This window comes from Terrapene carolina, unplaced genomic scaffold (assembly GCF_002925995.2).
Source record: "Terrapene carolina triunguis isolate 2854851 unplaced genomic scaffold, T_m_triunguis-2.0 Scaffold374, whole genome shotgun sequence".
Lineage (NCBI taxonomy): Eukaryota > Metazoa > Chordata > Testudines > Emydidae > Terrapene > Terrapene triunguis.
The window spans coordinates 5,061,324-5,080,218 of record NW_020664725.1 but is presented as its reverse complement, the minus strand read 5'-3'; the positions used below and the strand labels follow the sequence as shown (position 1 = coordinate 5,080,218).

General features: G+C 46.2%; 1 protein-coding gene across 7 annotated transcripts in view; it reads right to left on the bottom strand.

Annotated features, from left to right (window-relative positions):
* FLI1 (Fli-1 proto-oncogene, ETS transcription factor) overlaps positions 1 to 18,895 on the bottom strand; it is a 114,766-nt gene that overhangs the window by 51,174 nt on the left and 44,697 nt on the right. For all 7 annotated transcript variants that reach the window (XM_024209624.3, XM_024209623.2, XM_024209627.2 and 4 more), the window contains one exon: positions 3,415 to 3,626. In XM_024209624.3, coding sequence (XP_024065392.1) covers positions 3,415 to 3,626 — 212 coding nt within the window. The remainder of the gene's footprint in view (positions 1 to 3,414; positions 3,627 to 18,895) is intronic.

The window sequence follows — 18,895 nt, the reverse complement described above, 5'->3', positions numbered from 1 at the left end:
AAGAAAAGAAAAGAAAAGAAAAGAAAAGAAAAGAAAAGAAAAGAAAAGCTAAGCTGGACATGGTCACTTACCCCCATCCAGCTCCCTCCACTGTCAGGAATCATATAGCTTAATAACTCCCTAGAGAATACAAGCCATTCTCCCGTCAAGCAGCAAATGCTATTGCTTCAAGCACAGGTGAAGCACAGAATAAAGGCTGCTCTCTTTAACAAGGCAGCTGGAGCCTGGTAAGAGGGCGCACTTGAAAAACAAGAGAGAAAAAGACAGCGACAGAGGGGTGGGAGGAAGGTTTTATTATTCAGTCCACCGTTCGAGTTCATCTGTATTGAGGCTGGCGTTCACTGCTCAGATGGTGTGTCAGTTTTGGCAGGCAGCTGATGGACGGAGGAACGGGGCGACTGGAATGGCCCAAGCCATGACAATGAACTGTAATGGAGACCGGGGGACAGGGCAAATCTCTCAGTTGTGAGTAGGAGGTCTGTGGATCTTCCATCTAGTAGAGGACTGGGCCTCCAATCTCCTGGGTGCATGTGAGCTCTCAGGCTAACAGGTTATCATCAGGGCAAGGCTTGGAGCCGTTTCAGTCTCGATCTCAGTGCTTCCTTGCGTTGGTTTAATTAGGGACGCCCAAAACAATCCTTTCTGTTTCTTCAGATTGGGATGTAGTTGGCCAATTTTCGAGAAGCCCGAGGAGCCTCTGCTTCTGGGAAACTAGTGAAGCAAATCCCGTGTATAAAATAGTTTCTCTTGTTTCTCTTATTGTGTGAATAACCACACTTTTCACTTCTGGGTGCCTTTTCTGCACGTATCCAAACACTTTATAGTCACTAACGAATCAAGCTGGCGTAATAAGGCTGTAGAATTGTCCCTATTTTACAGATAAGGAAATTGGAGCATATCGAGGGATCCCAAAGCAAGGAGGAGCCAGAATAAAACCCAGAATGTTTGATTCCCAGATAAATGCAATATAAATGCACAAAACATGTTATCTGAGTATATCTGTGCATACTGTACCCACACAGCACATACGCTTGCAGCACATGTAAGACATATGTGAATGTTGTGCATATATTAAGCTCATATGTAGCACAGTAGCAGTATATTTTTATTTGTTCAGTGGGCCTCCAAAATTTTGCTAAGCGCCATATAGAAAAATACAGTGGTAAAGAGGGACACCATGCCTAAGATTTGGGTACCCCATGGAGAGGTATAAAGGGGTTCTCACCCCTCCTTATGCCCCTGTGTGTCATGTAGTCCAAGTCACCATCTAAGCCAACTCAGCCATCTCAGAACCTATCAGTGAACTAATCATAAGACAAAACAGTCAAACCTTCTGTCCAGCATAGTGCACAAATCTTCATCCCACATGAAGACATGTTTTTATGCCAGTTGCATTCTCCATACTGCCACTGTTTTGTTATGAGCTGTGTGAATCTTGTTACGGGTTGAGATAAAACCTCATTGAGATTGATAGGTGTACACTGCATCAAAGAAATACCTGACTATTACCAATTCCTTCTCCTAACTGGGACAACCTACTAGACCCCAAATTTTTTGGCCAGTCAAAATGAGTAACAGTATATTATAAATTATATTTTAGGCTACAGTGGTAAGATAATGCTAACCTGCTTGCATTTGCCGGATCCATTCTATTGCTTCCATTTCTCTGGGAGGATGAGATTCCCCAGAACACACCTGGTATTCTATTTCTACTCTGCACTTGGGGCCCCCATTCTGTATTCATAAACATTGGTGCAAAATTGGTGGGATGACCCTCCCTTCCCCTCTCCCCCCCTGCCATGAACATCAATGGAATTATACCAGGGTCAAACCAGCATGGGATCAAACTCAAACCTCAGCAGATTGTGGACAAAGATTAGCGATGACACAAAGCTATTATTTTTGATATCCATTCTCCATCTTCTCTAAAGGCAAGGCAGGTGAAATAATATCTTGTATTAGACCCACTTCTGTTGGCGGAAGGGACAAGATTTTGAGCTTCACAGAGCTCTTCCTCAGGTCTGGAGAAAAACTCTCTGAATCTTGAAACCTTGTCCTTTCCACCAACAGAAGTTGGTCCAATACAAGATATTATTTCACCTACCTTGTCTCTCTCATATCCTGGGACCAACATGGCTACAACAACGCTGCAAACATATATCTACTGTACACTTACAGGGCAAACCCCACATATACTGCAGTACCAGATCTTTAACTACGTTGCTTCTCCCCAGAGATTTAAAGTGGTAGGCTGCAGGGCTTCCTGTTTCAAATGCAGTTCATTGTAAGGCTCTTCTTAGAAACCAAGGTTTTAAATTGAAATGAGCAAAAGGAAACATTTTGATTGACACCATTTGATTGGTTTCCCCCCTCCCAGATTTTCAGTTTGTAAACATTTTGCGAGATTTCAATGTTTTGTCCCAATTTGGGACAGGAAATTTTTTCAAAATATCTCTAAAATTCTCCTGGGATGGGAAAACCACTTCCTACCCAGCTCTGACTGGACTGGCTGGAGTGTGGGCAGGGTGGAGGGGCACTTATAGTTGCTAGCCCACACAACTCTATAACCATCCCGGCCAGCACTTCATTCCTGTGACATCTTGATCATTATCATCATGGGGCACAGCTATTGCCCACGCTCTCTTTTTCATTGGTGGGATTTCAATGTTGTGATATTCCTTAAGACAGGGGATTTGTGGCTTTTGTTCCATTGTACCTGGTGGAAAGTCACATAAGACCGGAACCTCAGGATTAAATCTTATCTGAAAGACGGCACCTCCAGTCGCAGCATGGCCCCTTGAGACACTGAGTGTAGACAGAGGGGAGAGCGCCACCTACTGTATTGCCAACACCTGGGCCGGCTCTACCATTTTTGCCACCCCAAGCAAAAAAAAAAACAACAACAAAAAAAGCCGCTTGGACAACCACCCGAACTGCCGCCAGGACAGCGCTGCCCCTTAGCATGTGCCACCCCAGGCATGTGCTTCCTCCACTGGTGCCTGGAGCCAGTCCTGGCCAACACTATCTCCAGCAGCACAGCAGTGCTGGATTCAGTACTGGCCTACTATTGCATGACCAACTGTTCAATGCCTCTGAGCCCCTTGAGAGGCCACTGGAGTGTGCCGTCTACATCAGTGCCTGCAGCACAAGGTCTGTCCTTGGAGGACTCAAATCCCAGCCCTGACAATAGCTATGGAGATGCAAGTTTCAAAATTGCAACGTCCATATCCTGACCCCATTCAAGGCCATGACAAAACTCCCCTTGATTCCAGCGGGACCAGGATCTGCCCCTAAGTGAAGGGATGGGTTTGTATGTACACAGGTATATGGGTAACGTATAGCAGATCACTTTTGTGAGCAAGGTTTCCCTGATATAGGAACATATCAGATGGGCAGATGCACGCCCTTCCTTACCTGGATCCATTCATATGATCATATTCCCTCTTGACATTGACCCGGACCGGCTGATTGATCCACTCCTGCTGGGGAGGTAAAGGGTTGATTTTGTGAGGCTGGCCATAGTCGGGGTTCCCTGAGGCCGTCATGTCCGCCTTGGGGAGGTGAGCGGCAGCGCTGTACGTGGAGTCGAAGAGGGACTGGTCGTCACTCACCACCGAAAGGGCCTCCTGAAGAGAAGAAACAAGAGCCTGGCGTCATGACTAAACCAGCGACTCCGCTCACATTCTCCCTTTGAGTTGGCCTGCAGCTGCGAGAGCCCCACAGCTGCCAAGCCCTGCCTGAAAATGACATCTGCCAGCATCGCAGATTGAATCCAATTCTTTGGGGTCCATTAACCCTTATGCAAAACCGGTGGGTTCTTTTTCTGGTTACTCTGTGTCTGAGGAGGGCAGGAGCTGAGGTTAACTGGGTACAGTTAACTTAGGGAGCTGGGTACAGTACTCTCTTCACTGCCTGCCTCATCCAAAGCGCATCTGACAAGGTCTGCATGCTCTTCACGTCGCTAAGTTAGCTGCGCATGTGTGAAGGCTGCTAGCTTGGCTGACAGTTGAAATGGGGACATTCAGAGCTAAAAGCATAAGCTGCTATAGCACAAGCTAATGAGCCAATGCTTTTCCAGCTGCAGATCTCAAAGCACTTAGCAAAGATGGATAAGCCTTTTTGGCCCTTAAGCATGTGCTTTACTTTAAGCATGTGCTTAAAGTCCCCTTGAAATCAAGAAGTATTTGCCCTAATAATTTTGCAAGTGGCTTCTACTGTTGTTGTCATTATTACTGTTTATTATTGGTGTTTCTGTAGCACATAAGAGCCCCAGCCTGGACAAGGAATCCATTACGCCAGACACTGTACAAACACAGAACAAAAAGACAGTCCCTGCCCCAAGTGGCTTACTATCGAAGTATAAGACAAGAGACAACAAAGAGTTATATATATGAATACAAGAAAACAATGAGGTAATACCGCCAGCATGATCAGCTGGGGTGCTGAGAGTCATCGAACCAAACTGTAAACCCTGTATATGATGGAAACCACTTCAAACCAGGATTGTATCTTCATATAGTCCTCCTTTGCCCATTGATTGTACTAATTTCAGAACCCTTGGGGGACTGAAGATACCCCTAGAAAATACTCTCACAAGGACTGGTCAGATTTTTGCCAGAAATCTCCCCAGCAAGATTTGAGAATTCAGCCCTGGCCAACCCCAAACCCTGATTTGTGTTAGGGATTCAGGCAGATGCATCTGTGGACGTTGCTAGTCCATTACGTACACTGGAAATCCCCATTCCCATCCCCTCGAGACCTTGCAAAGGCTTAATAAAACCAGTGACACTGCCAATGTCTTTTTCTTAAAGCAAAGAGTAGGCCTTTTCATCGGCAGCGAGGATGTGGTTACAGGTCTAGTATCTGCTTTGCTGAAGCCAGGGTGTGTCAGACAGGGATTCTGAAATGACAAAGGCAGGAAGTAGCCTTCATTGGCCTCCTAGGCGCATCTCAACACAAAACTCTGGGGGTTTCCCTTTATGGCAGGAGGCCCTAGGTGAACCTTAAACAGATCAGTCAAAGGGGATCTCTGTTGGTGGGATGCCAAGTACACTTGGCAATGGAGCCGGTTGGAAAATTAATTATTTTCCCCTTGTGGACACAATCAGGGAAATTTTTTTTGGCAATTTTCAGCAGAAATTTTTGATTTTTCATAAAAAAAACCTGACTCTGGTTTTTGGCCAACCCCCCCCGCCCCCCAATTGTTCCGTTTGGAAGGAGGGGTTCAGTTTTCTGGCAAAAAATTGTAAATTCGAGGAAAGTAGACACGTCCCATGAAAATTTCCATTTGGTTGGAAACTCAATTTTCTGTTGAAAAAAACATTGTGATGCAAAATTTGTGCCCAGCCCTATTTATCTGGCTAAGGAAAGGTCCCGTTGAGCTCAGCTCGGGCATGGACTGATACGTTGATTTGGGTAGGACTAAGTAATGGGGCAAGTACACATTTCCCGTCATTGTAGATAATACCAGCTGGGGAGATTTGTTTCCTAAGTGCAGCACATTCTGTGAATGAAGAAACGACTCTCCTGTACAGGGAGCTGTGCACAGGACCGATCAGAGTTCATTACCACAGATATCCATAACGATGCTCTTGCACTCATACAGTAGCTTCCTCCAGATGTTAGACACTTTACTGATTAAATGCACGTAGCCTAAGGACCCTACTTTCCCCTCAGTTACTTGCACGGCACAGAGGAGAACAAAGGTATATGTGACAGCTGCCATTTTGGCTGCCAGACTGGGCACTGAACCAGGGACCTCCAGAGCTAAAATTACAAGCTGCTAATATGCAAGCTTCCATAGATACGGCTCCATCCTCTGCTCAGACACAGCTGGGGACTTGTAACACATGCAAACACCAAACAAATATGGCTAGATGTGTAGGAGGAGAGCTAAGAGGCATGTCTCCCCCCATCCCCCGGCCAGGCCTTGCTGTGGCATCTCCATGCATCTATTTATCAGCATAAATACAGAGGGGTGGCCAATGCCAGGGGATCTTTAACTTCCATGGACAGACTGCAGTAACTCCTCTTTTAAAAGTCTCATCTGACAGACCCAATACCTGGAACTCAGTTCCACTTCCTTGGAAGAATACAGCTGGCCCTGCTGGATCTAAACCTATAGTCCAAGGTCAGGGAAGGCTGATGTTTAGCTCATTCCCTCTGGATCAGTCCTTAAATGACTCCTCTAGCTATAAACATGTGGCTACATTCCATTCCTAGGGGCCTAACCTGATTGAGAAGAGTCTGGCTTCAGCTCTGGTTAAGGAAGAGATCAACAGCTCAGATCATAGAATTATAGAATCATAGAATATCAGGGTTGGAAGGGACCTCAGGAGGTCATGTAGTCCAACCCCCTGCTCAAAGCAGGACCAATTCCCAACTAAATCATCCCAGCCAGGGCTTTGTCAAGCCTGACCTTAAAAACCTCTAAGGAAGGACACCAGCAGGTAAATGTTGCATCCTATTGGAATCTAGAGTTACATGGAGTCTGGGGTAGCTGGGTAATTGGGAAACCCTTGTGGGGTGTTAAGGGTGCTAACACAACCTTACTAAAGAAGCCACCGCTGATCAGAGTTCCGCCCTATGCTGTCGCCTCCCGAGCTTTGTCCTTGAATGGCCAGACTGAGTCTGAGACAGGGGTCTTGTGTTTATTACTTGGGCATATATATTACATTATAGTGCCTCTGGGAATACGCTGGCTTCAGCTTTTCCAGTTTTTAATCACATTCCCGGCATAATGCAGCCAGTCCCGTCTACAGCAGCTCAGAGCACACCACAGACACGCTCAGTTCCCTGCAAAAACCAGTCCCTGCCTTCTCAAGGTATCCCATGAGCCATACAGCTGCCCCAGAGGAAAGTCTATTGCTGCTCCTTCTACTGAAGTGATCCTTCATAGAGTCGGCAAAACACCTTTGGATCCTGAAGAATGAATGGAGTTGCAGAAATGTCAGATGATTATTACCTTGCGTTCCTAGGAGGCAAAATCCACAGTCCTTTCTCAGACAAAATGTCTAGTGACTTTATATGAGAGTTTTGCCTGAGACTGAGTGAAAATATCAGGATTTGACCCGTGACTTTGATCCTGTGGATCCAACAGTACATTATGGATGAAGGCCAAGGTTTTCAAAAATGTAGGTGCTTCCATTTTGGGGGTCTCCAGTGGGAGACATGCTGGGCTTGATTTTACAAATTGCAGAGCACACAGAACTTCATCTGGAGTCAGTGGAGCTGCTGGTGTTCAGCAGCTCTGAAAATCGTCTCAGGTTGGGCTTCCAAAATTTGGAATGGCCATTTTTGAAAAGTTGGCTGCATGCCTATGTCTGTTTTATGGATTACAGAGAGAACAGGATGGCTCCAATAAGCAGCAACCTGTTTTAAGCCATCTCTTTCAAATACCCCCATGCTGTATTCTCCACCTTGAATGTACCTCTCCTTGACAAGACATTTATGTTGGTGTCTCGGGTGGCTGATTAATACAGAGCATTGTTGTGAATAGTAACCATTCTTCAGCTGCTGAAATGCAGCTGCTTCTGGGGTGAACCACAGCAGCAATTGTGCACCCATGACACTAAGTAAGAGAGAAAGTAAAGGAAAGCTTCTCCCATTGAAAGGGAGATGTGCTTTGTTAGGTGGGTAACACCCGTAGTTCTTTGTGCTACAGGAATTAGTATTATTCTTTCCCAGTGAATTGTGGGAGAACTTGTCTGTCTTTTGGGGTACATGGGGAGAACTGTGGGAAGGCATTGGAGGGCTATCAGCACTCGAATGATTTAGCCTGTGTCTTCCCTGCAAAGTGGCCAGGTTCCAGCCTGAGTGAAAGCAGAGACACCTGAGGTCAGCCCCCAGCTAGGCCAGCTAGCCTGGTTTGAAGCACCACCAAATTCAGAGAGAGGGTTGTGTGTGTAGACAAGAGAGGGGCAGGGGCTAAAGGCAGGATGTGAGTTAAGTTTTCAGTGAAGACAGGCCCCAACTGGCCAGGGCTCAGCTGGGCGGTCATCCGAAAGTTCTAAGATCAACCTGTCCAACTACACATCCTTGCATTTGAGGCCCCCAAAGCAGTGATGGTGCCTGGCTAGCAATAAGCCATTTGCACCGAAAGAGCTCACCTTGGGACAGGCTCTTGGCAGAATCAGCTCAAACCTTAAGAGGTTCAGCTTGGACAAAGCCCCCGCCCCCAAATTCAGAAGCTTCGTCTCCCAGCGTGACCCAGAGCTCGAGGGCAAGGAAAGTTCATAAGATGGTCAGGGTTTCCTGGCTTTGGCTGAGCTCCGACTGCCATGAGAACCAGAGATCGTGATGTGACAGTAATCAGTGGTCTCACCCCCTGCATATGTCTACAATGAAGGCTCTCTCCAGGCCTCAGTGATGCACCTGCACTGAATATTGACTCTGTGCTCTGTACAGTCACTTTTCTGACCATAACCACATTTAAAGGGCGTTGTGAACGATCAAAGGTTCATCCTCCTGCCACAAAGGCTGACTTCATCAGAGAGAAAAATGCTGCACACAAACCACCGCGCAATGCACGGAAAGATTTCTTCGCTCTCCAGAGCAGGGGAATTGCAATCAAATGTTTTCCTTTCTCTTTTTCTGCAGTATTAGGGATCACTCCTGAACTTCTTTGCAAAGGGCATATTACAGATCCATCCCCCTCCGCCTGCCCGGGCCCAAATGTGGGCTGCAAAGGCGCCAAAAATGAGGTGCCCACAGCAAATGACACAAAAAATCTATTCCTTAAATATAAATAACGGTTTCTGGAATTGCAGTTTTATGAATCAGCATTTTTGCTGCCAATACTTATGCTCGTGAAAGTGAAATAGCATCAGGCTTATGAGGGATGGAGACCAAGGTCGGTTTAAAATGCAGTAGAGATAAGCCCATAGTGAAACTTGAGGAAGTCGGGGCTAGTGGACAGGACACTGAGCTGGGAGTCAGGAAAGCTGGATGTTCTTCTCAACTCTGCCATTGACCTGCTGTGTGACCTTTGGCCAGTCACTTCTCCTCTCCATGCCTCTGTCTTCCCTCCCACTGTTTGTCTGGTCTAGTCAGATGATGATATCTTTGTGGCAGAGGCTGTTGCTCACAGTGTATGTATGTGCCTAGCACAACGGGATCCCTTCAATACAAATAGCAATCTCCAGGATCTGGACACCTCTGAATGTTGACAGTGTCTCAGATCAAAGCTTAGTTTCAGACCTCAAATGCCCCGATCTTTATAACGCACTAAACCAAAACCAAATATCCAAATACCTCTGAGCCTTAGTGGAGTCCAAAATCATACCAGCCTCCCCACTCCCCCGCCCCCCAAAAGTCTTATCTATTTTTAAAACCAAACCTAAGGTTACAAAGTATTTTCTGCCCGGGTGGGCAGAAGCAGGAGGTTTGGGCGATTCACTGAAGGGCTGGAAGCTTTTTGAACCAAAACCAGATGATGGGCTTTCTTGGGCTTTGTTCACACTACTCCACCTCTGCATGCGCTATGCAGGGAACCCACATAACCCCTCCTGGAAAATGGCAATCCTGGGTGTTTTATTGGTAGAACCACACTCCTAACTTTTTGACCTTCAGAGCCCCCTTTAAGGCATGCCTTATTTAGCGGAGACTTTGCTTGACTGGAGCTAGAAGAAAACAGTCATAGTGATGCAGTAATGAGAGCCCCAAGCTGGGAGTCATTGGAGGTTCGATTCTCCGTTGCTCTGCACCGTGCATGTAAAGTGGGTGTGAAGCCAGTCTGATTTGGTAGCACTTTACACCAGGGCAGAATTAAGACAATCCACAGCCCTAAGCACATCATTTGATACCTCCGAGTCCCCACCCCCGATCCCATAGCTCTGGCCCTGCATTATCTGGCCCTGGCCCTCCTTGGGGATGGCAGCAGGTTTCAGAAGTGAGACAAATGGGGCAGTTCACACCTCTTGGAGCTATTCTTTCAGGCCCTCTGCAGACTCAGGCAGCTCGGTTCATTCTTCCAAGCTTTTCTTTGCATGCATGAGGGCTAGGAACATTGTTTTTAAATGAAAGCTGACATTGTGATATTATTACATGACTTCAGTAGCTCAGGCCCTACCCTATGTATCTAGGCCATCATCTGTCCCCGCTTTACACTCACACTGCACAAAGTGCAGGGCGATGGAGAATCAGGCACACAGGGTCTATTCTGGGCTCTACCATTGACTTGCTGCCCACTGTCTATTTACCAAGTGCCTGACTGTGAGCCCCATACTTGCCCTGGGGAGAAGTTACTCACTAGAGCAGTCACAATGAAGCCTGGCACTTCTCCAGGGAGGAACTGCTCACTGGTCGAGTGAGGAGTTTGCAATCTGGCTCAAGTGTCTCAGGTGCTCTGTGCCTTAGTTTCTTCATCTACACATGGGAGCTAATAATGCTTTCTCCCCTTTATACAACACTTTGGGATCTACAGCTGAAGGTTTCTATTTTTATGGATATTTCCCTTGGCTCATTTGCTTTGGCTTTGTAGAGTGATCTGTTTAAGATGCTTATACAACATATAAGCAGTAACTGATTTCCTGGCCCACTGAGATTAGATTAGCTCAATCATCATTTTAAATTAAACAGCATTCAAAATAGAAGATATTTTTAAAATGCTCGGGAGGTGGGCAAGTATTTTTTGGCCCAACTTTCAAAGGTGCAGGACACCTGAAGCTCCCACCTGCCATTGATTTCTTGTAGGTGTTGAGCCCCTCTGAAGATCAGGTCCATTATTCTCCACTATAGAGATGGAGAAAACCAGGAACAGGGAGATTCAGTGACTTGCTCAAAGTCACATAGCTAGGCAATGACACAGCCAGGAATACAGCTCAGGAATTCCCAGCACCCAGGCTCATGCTCAAGCCACTAGATCCCACTGCCTTTAGTTTTACTTTCCATTATGAGAGGTACTCTTGAAATGATAGTGCTTACCCTGCGATAATCCCAAAACAAGACTCATTTCTTTACAGCCCAAAGAAAGGTGAACCTGGTAATTTGTGCAAGGAGGAAAAGCAAAGAGGGCAGAAGATTGATACAAAACCCAGAGGATTCTTAACAGCAAGAATATCCTGAAATTAAGGTTCACACTAGAGCTGATAAGATAATGGGGACATTTTTTCACAATCAGTTTTGCACACACACACACAAAAAAAAGTGTTCCTTTTTTAGATTGGATAGTTTTTGAAGTTCACCATTTCACACTCCACCCCAGCTCTAAGATGAGACACGTTGGAAGAGAGGTCTGGATTCATCATAGCGCCACATCCACTAAGGCCCTGATCCAAACAAACCCTCAAAGATGCACTTAGCCCCTCCCAGTTCAGGACACCACTTACGCACATGTTTAATTTAAACACATGCTTAGGGGACTTAAGTTAGGCACGTGCTTAAATATTATCCTGAATTCTCAAATCAGGGCTCCATACTGCACACTGATAACTTGGAAGCTGACCTCTCCTACAACAGCTGTTCTAAATTCTAAGAGAACTTAAACTTCTGAGCTGTCTAGATATGCTATTAACCATGAATAACCGTTATCAGTTGCTACACAGAATCCATCTGTGCTGTTACTATATGCCTGGGCTCTTTTAAATCCATGATCCAGGGTTGCTCTGACGTAAAATGTTGAGGGTTAAACATTGTATGCTGAACATTTGGGGTGAAACCCTGGCCCCGTTGAAGTCATTAGTAGTTTTGCCATCGACTGGAACAGTCCCAGGATTCACCCTTGAAGGCTAATCCAAATGGAACTGTCCTGTGCTGCCAAATTAGTGCAAGTTACTCTACCTATACACACATTTCACTGACCAATTTACATTACTTAATTTACACCACTGAATTGGCCCTCTGTCCCTGGGAACTCACTCACCCTCTACACCCTAGAGGTATACATGTACCTTCCTTTTGGGTTATTTTTTTCATACTCTTGTGAAATAATTGTATGATTTCCTTTAAGCATCTGTATTAGTCAACAGAGGCTCATAGATATGAATATGCACACACACACTTCAGTAAATATTATTTTAGCATTTTTACAGGCTGTTCTGCTGAAGACTCTTAGAGGACTGCCTGATGGTTTCCTAGCAAACCTAAAGGTCTCTCCTGAAGTAAGATGTTCCTCCACACAAAACTTGAAGTGACCTCTGCTTTGTCCTGAAACACCCCCTGTCTACTCTTATGCCCTCTTTAGAAGCAGAGCTTGCTTTCCATTCCAAAATTCAGATCAGCAACCTGCACCAAGAACCAACGTTCAGCACAGAATAATCATCCATTCCCAGTTCTAAAACTTCTGTTTGTTCAGTGACTAGGAAAGGAAAACTCCATCTGGAGAAGCTAAGAAGCACCTCAAACGATCCCTCTCAATTAGGGTGACCAGATAGCAAGTGTAAAAAATCGGGGGTGGGGGGTAATAGGAGCCTATATAAGAAAAAGCCCCCAAAATCGGGATTGTCCCTATAAAATCGGGACATCTGGTCACCCTACTCTCAATGCAAACTGAAACTTTGGTTCATATAAATTCAGTTATCTTTCAAATTCGTCATTTCAGTCTTTTGTGGCAGCTTCCACATTTTTATCTGGACTGGAAGTATAAAGCATCTCTGGTGATATTTTCAGCCAGACTAGAAACGGAGGTTATCCATCGATCTATCGTATTTCCTAGCATGCTCTCATTTTGTTTTCTGTGATACTTCCAGTCTAAATTATTTTTTTTAGACGGGGGCAGAGGGAAAGGAAAGTTGTCGTGAGAGAGCACAGTGGCAATGTGTGTGTATGTGTCCTCTATAACATGCTGCATCAGAAAAGGACACGAAAGACCTGATTGTAGCAGACCAGTTTAGCAGAAGTTTAAAGGCACAATGGTTAAAAAACAAAATCATAGCCATTGGATAGCTCTGAACATAACAACTCTCACCTTAGTTGCTAAGAGCCAAAGTTTCAGAAATCTGGCAAATATGTCTGTTCTCATAAGATTTCAAGCACAGTTTTTCAGACCCCAGAGGTTTGTGTAGTTCAGAGAAGCATTAAAATGAGGGGGGCTTCTCCAAACTGAAGCTCTGACCCATCACATCCATTCATCATTTCGCTGTGATACCATTGTCCCAGTTACATTCACAAACACTGTGATTGTATCCTGTTTTGTTCTCTGACACCATTCCCATCACAATTGCAGGAAGTCCATTAGGAAATGTTCTCCGGGTGCTGTTATGTTTCCATCCACAAAAAACAAAATGTGCACGTTCAGCCCCAGATGACTTATTCCAGACTAAGGAAAAACAATGGCATGAAAGAATCAAAGTAAAGTCTCCAGGAGAGAGCACAGTGTGTGTCTCCTCCAGAAACAGGTGGCAGCAACTCTGAGAATTGCTGAACTCTACCTACGTGAGGAGTGATTAGAAATGTAAAGGAAAGAAAAGGCATGGCAATCAGCCACATACAGCACAGGTCACTAGTCAGATTTTCAGATCCTATCCCTTTATGGCAAGCAGAGGGTGCCTTAGAGAAGACAGCTTTAAACCCAGGACCTATTCAGGTCAAGGTAGGTTCAACAGATGGCTCCAAGGCCAGAACTGGTTTGGGATTTCATACATCCAAGAGTTTGGGCTTTTTGCCTTTAAAGTTATGGCTTGGCCCATGTGTGACATTTGGATGCAGATCAACGTTCAGATTTTGAGTACCTGTGATGTTCAGCGTGTGTTTGGATCCAGCCTTTCAATCCAGACCCATCCCTAGCCAGCGTCTCTCTTTGGATGAGATGGTAAGTGAAGGGGCACCCAACCAGCAAAGGCTACACCTGCCAGTGTTCCATTATCTACTGCATTGCTGGTGACAGCAGTCGCTTTGGATCATCTGTTGACTCCATGCATGGAGAGCGGTGGTTTAAGTCAGAAAGGATCAGTTGCCCATCGTTAACAGCTGTTAGCATTAGACCCAGCAATGGAAGAAGAACCACGAGGACCTGGCACGATGGTTGCTAGTGCTTATTCTCAAGCTACGTAATGCAAAGCATGGAAATAGGGACAAGTGGGGATTGTTCAAGGCTTGTGGGTATGTGCTGTCCCGTAGATCCATGCTGCACATCATTCAGCTTGGTATATTCATCAGCTGCAGTAAACTGAAATGCAATCTTAAGGCATGCAAGTGCAAGTTCAAATGATGTCTGCTACACAGGCCTCACCTGCCTTCTAACCAGGAACACTTCCTCAATGGGATAGAAAACCCCTAAGGCTGGGATTTTCAACAGAGCTTAAAGGAGTTAGGTGCCCATTCATGTTTGATGGGAATTGGGTGCCCCACTCCCTTGGACCACTTTAAAATTCCAGCCTTAACCTTGACAAAGTATCTCAGCTGGCAAAGGGACCAGCCAGCCAATGGGCCCAGTTAGCAACACAATGCGCTGATTCCACAGCCCTACCTTCCTATTCCTGCTGGAAACGTGCAGAACTGATGTGCCTGGGAAGGGCTGGGCAGCAACCACTATATCTGTTAGCACACCCGTGCACCCTGTGCAAGGGTTTATCCACACACAAACGTGCATGGGGCAACTCCTTTCCAACTTGAGCTAAATCACTGCAAGTCACTTCTAAACCGATGTAGGGATGTCGACACCGGGGTTTGCACCAGGGAAACTAATCCGATTTAACTAAACTAGGTGCAAGTGTGTGTGTAGAAAAGAGCTCAGATACTGGATCAGCATGGAAAGGGCTCACAAAAGCAAAATATCAGATGTATATGTTAGCATGTGAATGGTGAGCTCACTGATCCATGACCCAGATAACATCACCTGACCCCCATGGCCTGTCACATTGATCCCGCAGATGAAGACTGTTTTCTGGATTGTGTAACATTTTGCTCCTGCTTTCTCTGTCTCTCACTTGCTCTTCCTCAATCACTCCATCATTCTGCATTCCCTGCTTTCATTATGATCTTGTTCCCTTCTTTATTTGTTGCCCTTTATCTGCTCTTCTTCATTCTCCCTCATTCTTCAGCTCTTATTCATGCTTTCATTCTTTTCTCTCATTTCTCTTTCATGCTTAGTCTCTGGTTCATGATCATTTTTGCTCCTCTCTGATATTTACACATGGACCGTAATTTGCAAAAGTCCCTGCTCTTCCACAGATGTCCTGTGTGACCTTGAGTATGTCACTTAGCCTCTCTGTGCCTCAGTTCCCCGTCTGTAAAATGGGACAATAGCACTGCCCTGCCTCGCAGGGATGCTGTGTGGATAAATCTGTTAAGTACTGTGAAGTGCTCAGATACCACGGTGGTGAGGTCAGGTAAGTATCTCAGATAGATACTGGATGTCTAAAACTGGATGTGCCAATGGGCACTTAGATGCACAACTGCTAGTTTTCACACCCCCTAGAGCCCGTCTGCACACGTGAATGTGGGCTTCCTGCACAGACTCAGAGAAAGGATGGTCTTGTACTGATGGCACTGGGCCGGGCTCTGCATTCCCTTCCCAGCTCTGCCACTGACGTCCTGTATGACCTTGGGTGAGTTACTCAATCTCTTTGTGACACATTTGCCTATCTGTAAAATGGAGATAACAATCCTTCCTTCCTCCCCCCACCCTTTGTTGGTCTTGTCTGTTTAGACTGTGAGTTCCACAGCGCCAGGGCTGTCTCTTACTCAACACCTGTAGAACTCCATTGCTGTGTCTAATCCTAATGGCCTTTAACAATCGGCAAATGATCCTTTCCGACTTGAACCAGTGCTCTCCATTCATGGAGTCAACAGAGGATCCAAAATGGTCGCTTCCACCAGCAGCGCAGTTGACAATGGAACATTTTCTAGGTGCAACAATGACACAAACAATAAAACCTATGAGCTAAAATGGCCTGTTTTCCACACTTCAGGATCCTCTGCGTTTTCACCAGCCTCTCCTTTTCTAGCCCTCACCCACTGATCATGGCAGCCAAAGCTGGACATTCCTTCCTCCAGGAGGGAAGGCAAGGGCTGATGTCAGCGCTGCCCATCAGGGGAGTTTATGAAAGCCTTGCATTGATGCCCTCTGCAGCGTGCCCGGCCTCTGCTGGCTCCTTGTCTAGTTCTCAACTGGTCTCCCCAGCTTGGCAGCGCAACTGAAAGTGACTGCCCAACTGGGATGGCATTCATCTGTGTTTTCCTTGCACGCCTGCCTCAGCCCCTGTGGCTCCACTGATGAGCTTGTCTCTGCATACGCCTATAGGAAAAGCAGCGATTTTGTGAGCAAGCCTGCTCAGGGCCTTCCAAGCAAAACAGCTCGGCAGGATTATACCAAGATATTTTTTTTGTCAATCTCAATTGAGAGATTTGAACAGGAAAACCTAGCTTAAACCACTGAAAGTTCCCAGGGATTTTTGATGGATCTAATTTCTCTACAAAGAGCCATTACTGTTCTAATCTGCAAGCCACAGGCAGGTACCAGCATGGCTTAGTGTGCTGCATGGTTTCTGTGGGACAGAAGGTTAGGGGGTTCAAATCCCACACTAAGACTTGGGCTATGACCCAAAGCCAACACTGCAATACAAAAGGGGATTGATAGAAGTGACTAACTTACTTCCTAGTGAGTGCCCAGAGATTCCCATGGCACCTCCAGGAAGGACAGAACCTCATATCCTGACAAACACTGTGTCAATAAAACAGCTTCTAACATCCAGCGCTGTCTATGAGCACCTGCTAAATACATAAGTGTTGTTAGAGCCCTTAACTGTGGCCAGGATTACACGTCGGCCAGTGGTGTGAAAAAAACACACACTCTAGCTCTGCGTCAAAACTTCCCCTGTAGCTGCAGCTATGCTGACAGAAGAGTGCTCCCGTTGGCAGAACCAGAGCTAGTCTATGCTACAGTAGAGTCATGACAGCTGTAGTACTGCTAGTGCAGATGTTTTAGGCCGACAAGAGAGAGCTCCCCTAGCAGCAGTAGCTATGTTGGCAGGAGAGCATCTCCCACTGACAGAGTGCTGTCCACACTGGCGCTTAGATCGGTGTAACTTACATCACTTAGGGGGTGGCTTTTCCATCTCCCTGCGTGACTTAAGTTACACTGAAGTAAGCACCAGTGTGGACAAGCCCTTAGCGTCATGCAGGGAGGTGATGTTAGTGGGATGACAGAAAAACTCCTTCTGTCGGCATAAGCACCATCTATAGACTAGTGGAGGTTATACTGTCAAAACGTTTGTCGTGTAGGCAAGACCTCACTGACTGGGAATATAGGGCCAAATCCACCTCTGCTGTAAATCTTCTGAAGTCAGTTGAAGAATATCCTAGACATGTAGGGCTGGAAGGGATCACGAGAAGTCATCTACTCCAGACTCCTGCACTGAGACAAGATCAAGTAAACCTAGACCGTCCCTGACAAATGTCTGTCCAGACCAGGGGTGGCCAACCTGTGGCTTCAGAGCCACATGCGGCTCTTCAGAAGTTAATATGCAGCTCCTTGTATAGGCACCGACTCTGGGGCTGGAGCTACAGGTGCTAACTTTCCCATGTGCCAGGGGGTGCTCGCTGCTCAACCCCAGCTCTGCCACAGGCCCTCTCCCCACTCCACGCCTTCCCGCCCCCTCCCCTGAGCCTGCCGTGCCCTCGCTCCTCCTCCCCAGAGCCTCCTGCACACCACAAAAGAGCTGATTGGGAGGTGGAGGGAGGGAGGGAGAGGCACTGACTGGCAGGGCTGCCGGTGGGTGGGAGGCACTGGAAGCGGGGTGGGGAGCTGATGAGGGCTGCTGACGTATTACTGTGGCTCTTTGGCAATGTACATTGGTAAATTCTGGCTCCTTCTCAGGCTCAGGTTGGCCACCGCTGGTCCGGACTGTTCTTAAAAACCTCCAGTGACGGGGATTCCATAACCTCCCTTGGAAGCCTGTTCCAGAGCTTAACTACCCTTCTAGTTAGAAAGTTTTTCCTAATATCTAACTTAAATCTCCCTCGCTGCAGATTAAGCCCCTTATTTCTTGTTCTACCTTCAGTGGACATGGAGAACAACTGATGACCATCTTCTTTTTAACACCCCTTAACATATTTAAAGACTGTTATCAGGGCCCTCCTCTGTCTAATTTTCTCAAGACTAAACGCCCATTTTTTAACCTTTCCTCATAGATCAGGTTTGCTAAACCGTTTATCATGTTTGTTGCTCTCCTCTGCACTTTCTCCAATCTGTCCACATCTTCCTTAAAGTGTGGCACCCAGAACTGGACACAGTTCTCGCCAGGCCCAAGTAGAGCAGGACAATTACCTGTTATATCTTACATGCCACCCTGCTGTTAATACACTCCAGAATAATATTAGCATTTTTCTCAACTGCATCACATTGTTGACTCATGTTCAAATTGTCATCCACTATAACCCCCAGATCCTTTTCAGCAGTATGACCACCTAGCCAGTTATTCCCCATTTTGTAGCTGTGCGTTTGATTTTTCCTTCCTAAGTGAAGTACTTTGCACTTGTCTTTATTGAATTTCATCCTCCTGATTTCAGACCAATTTTCCAATTTGTCAAGGTCGTTTTGAATTCTAATCCTGTTCTCCAAACGGGTTGTAACCCCTCCTAGCTTGGCGTCATCTGCAAATTTTCTAAGCATACTCTCCACTCCATTAGCCAAGTCATAAAGGAAACTATTGAATAGCACCGGACCAAAGCTTGACCCCTATGAGACACCACTAGATACGTCCTCCCAGTCTGACAACGAACCATTGATAACTACTGGTTGAGTATGGTCTTTCAACCAGTTTTGCACCCGCTTTCTAGTAATTACCCCATCTAGACCACATTTCCCTAGTTTGGCTATGAGAATGTTCTGTGGGACTGTTAAATGCCTCACTAAAATCAAGATATAGCACATCTGCTTCTTCCCCGCTATCCACTATCACCCACTGTCCAACTGTTAGAGCAGGGGGGTTGGGAATCAGCAGACCTGGGTTCTATT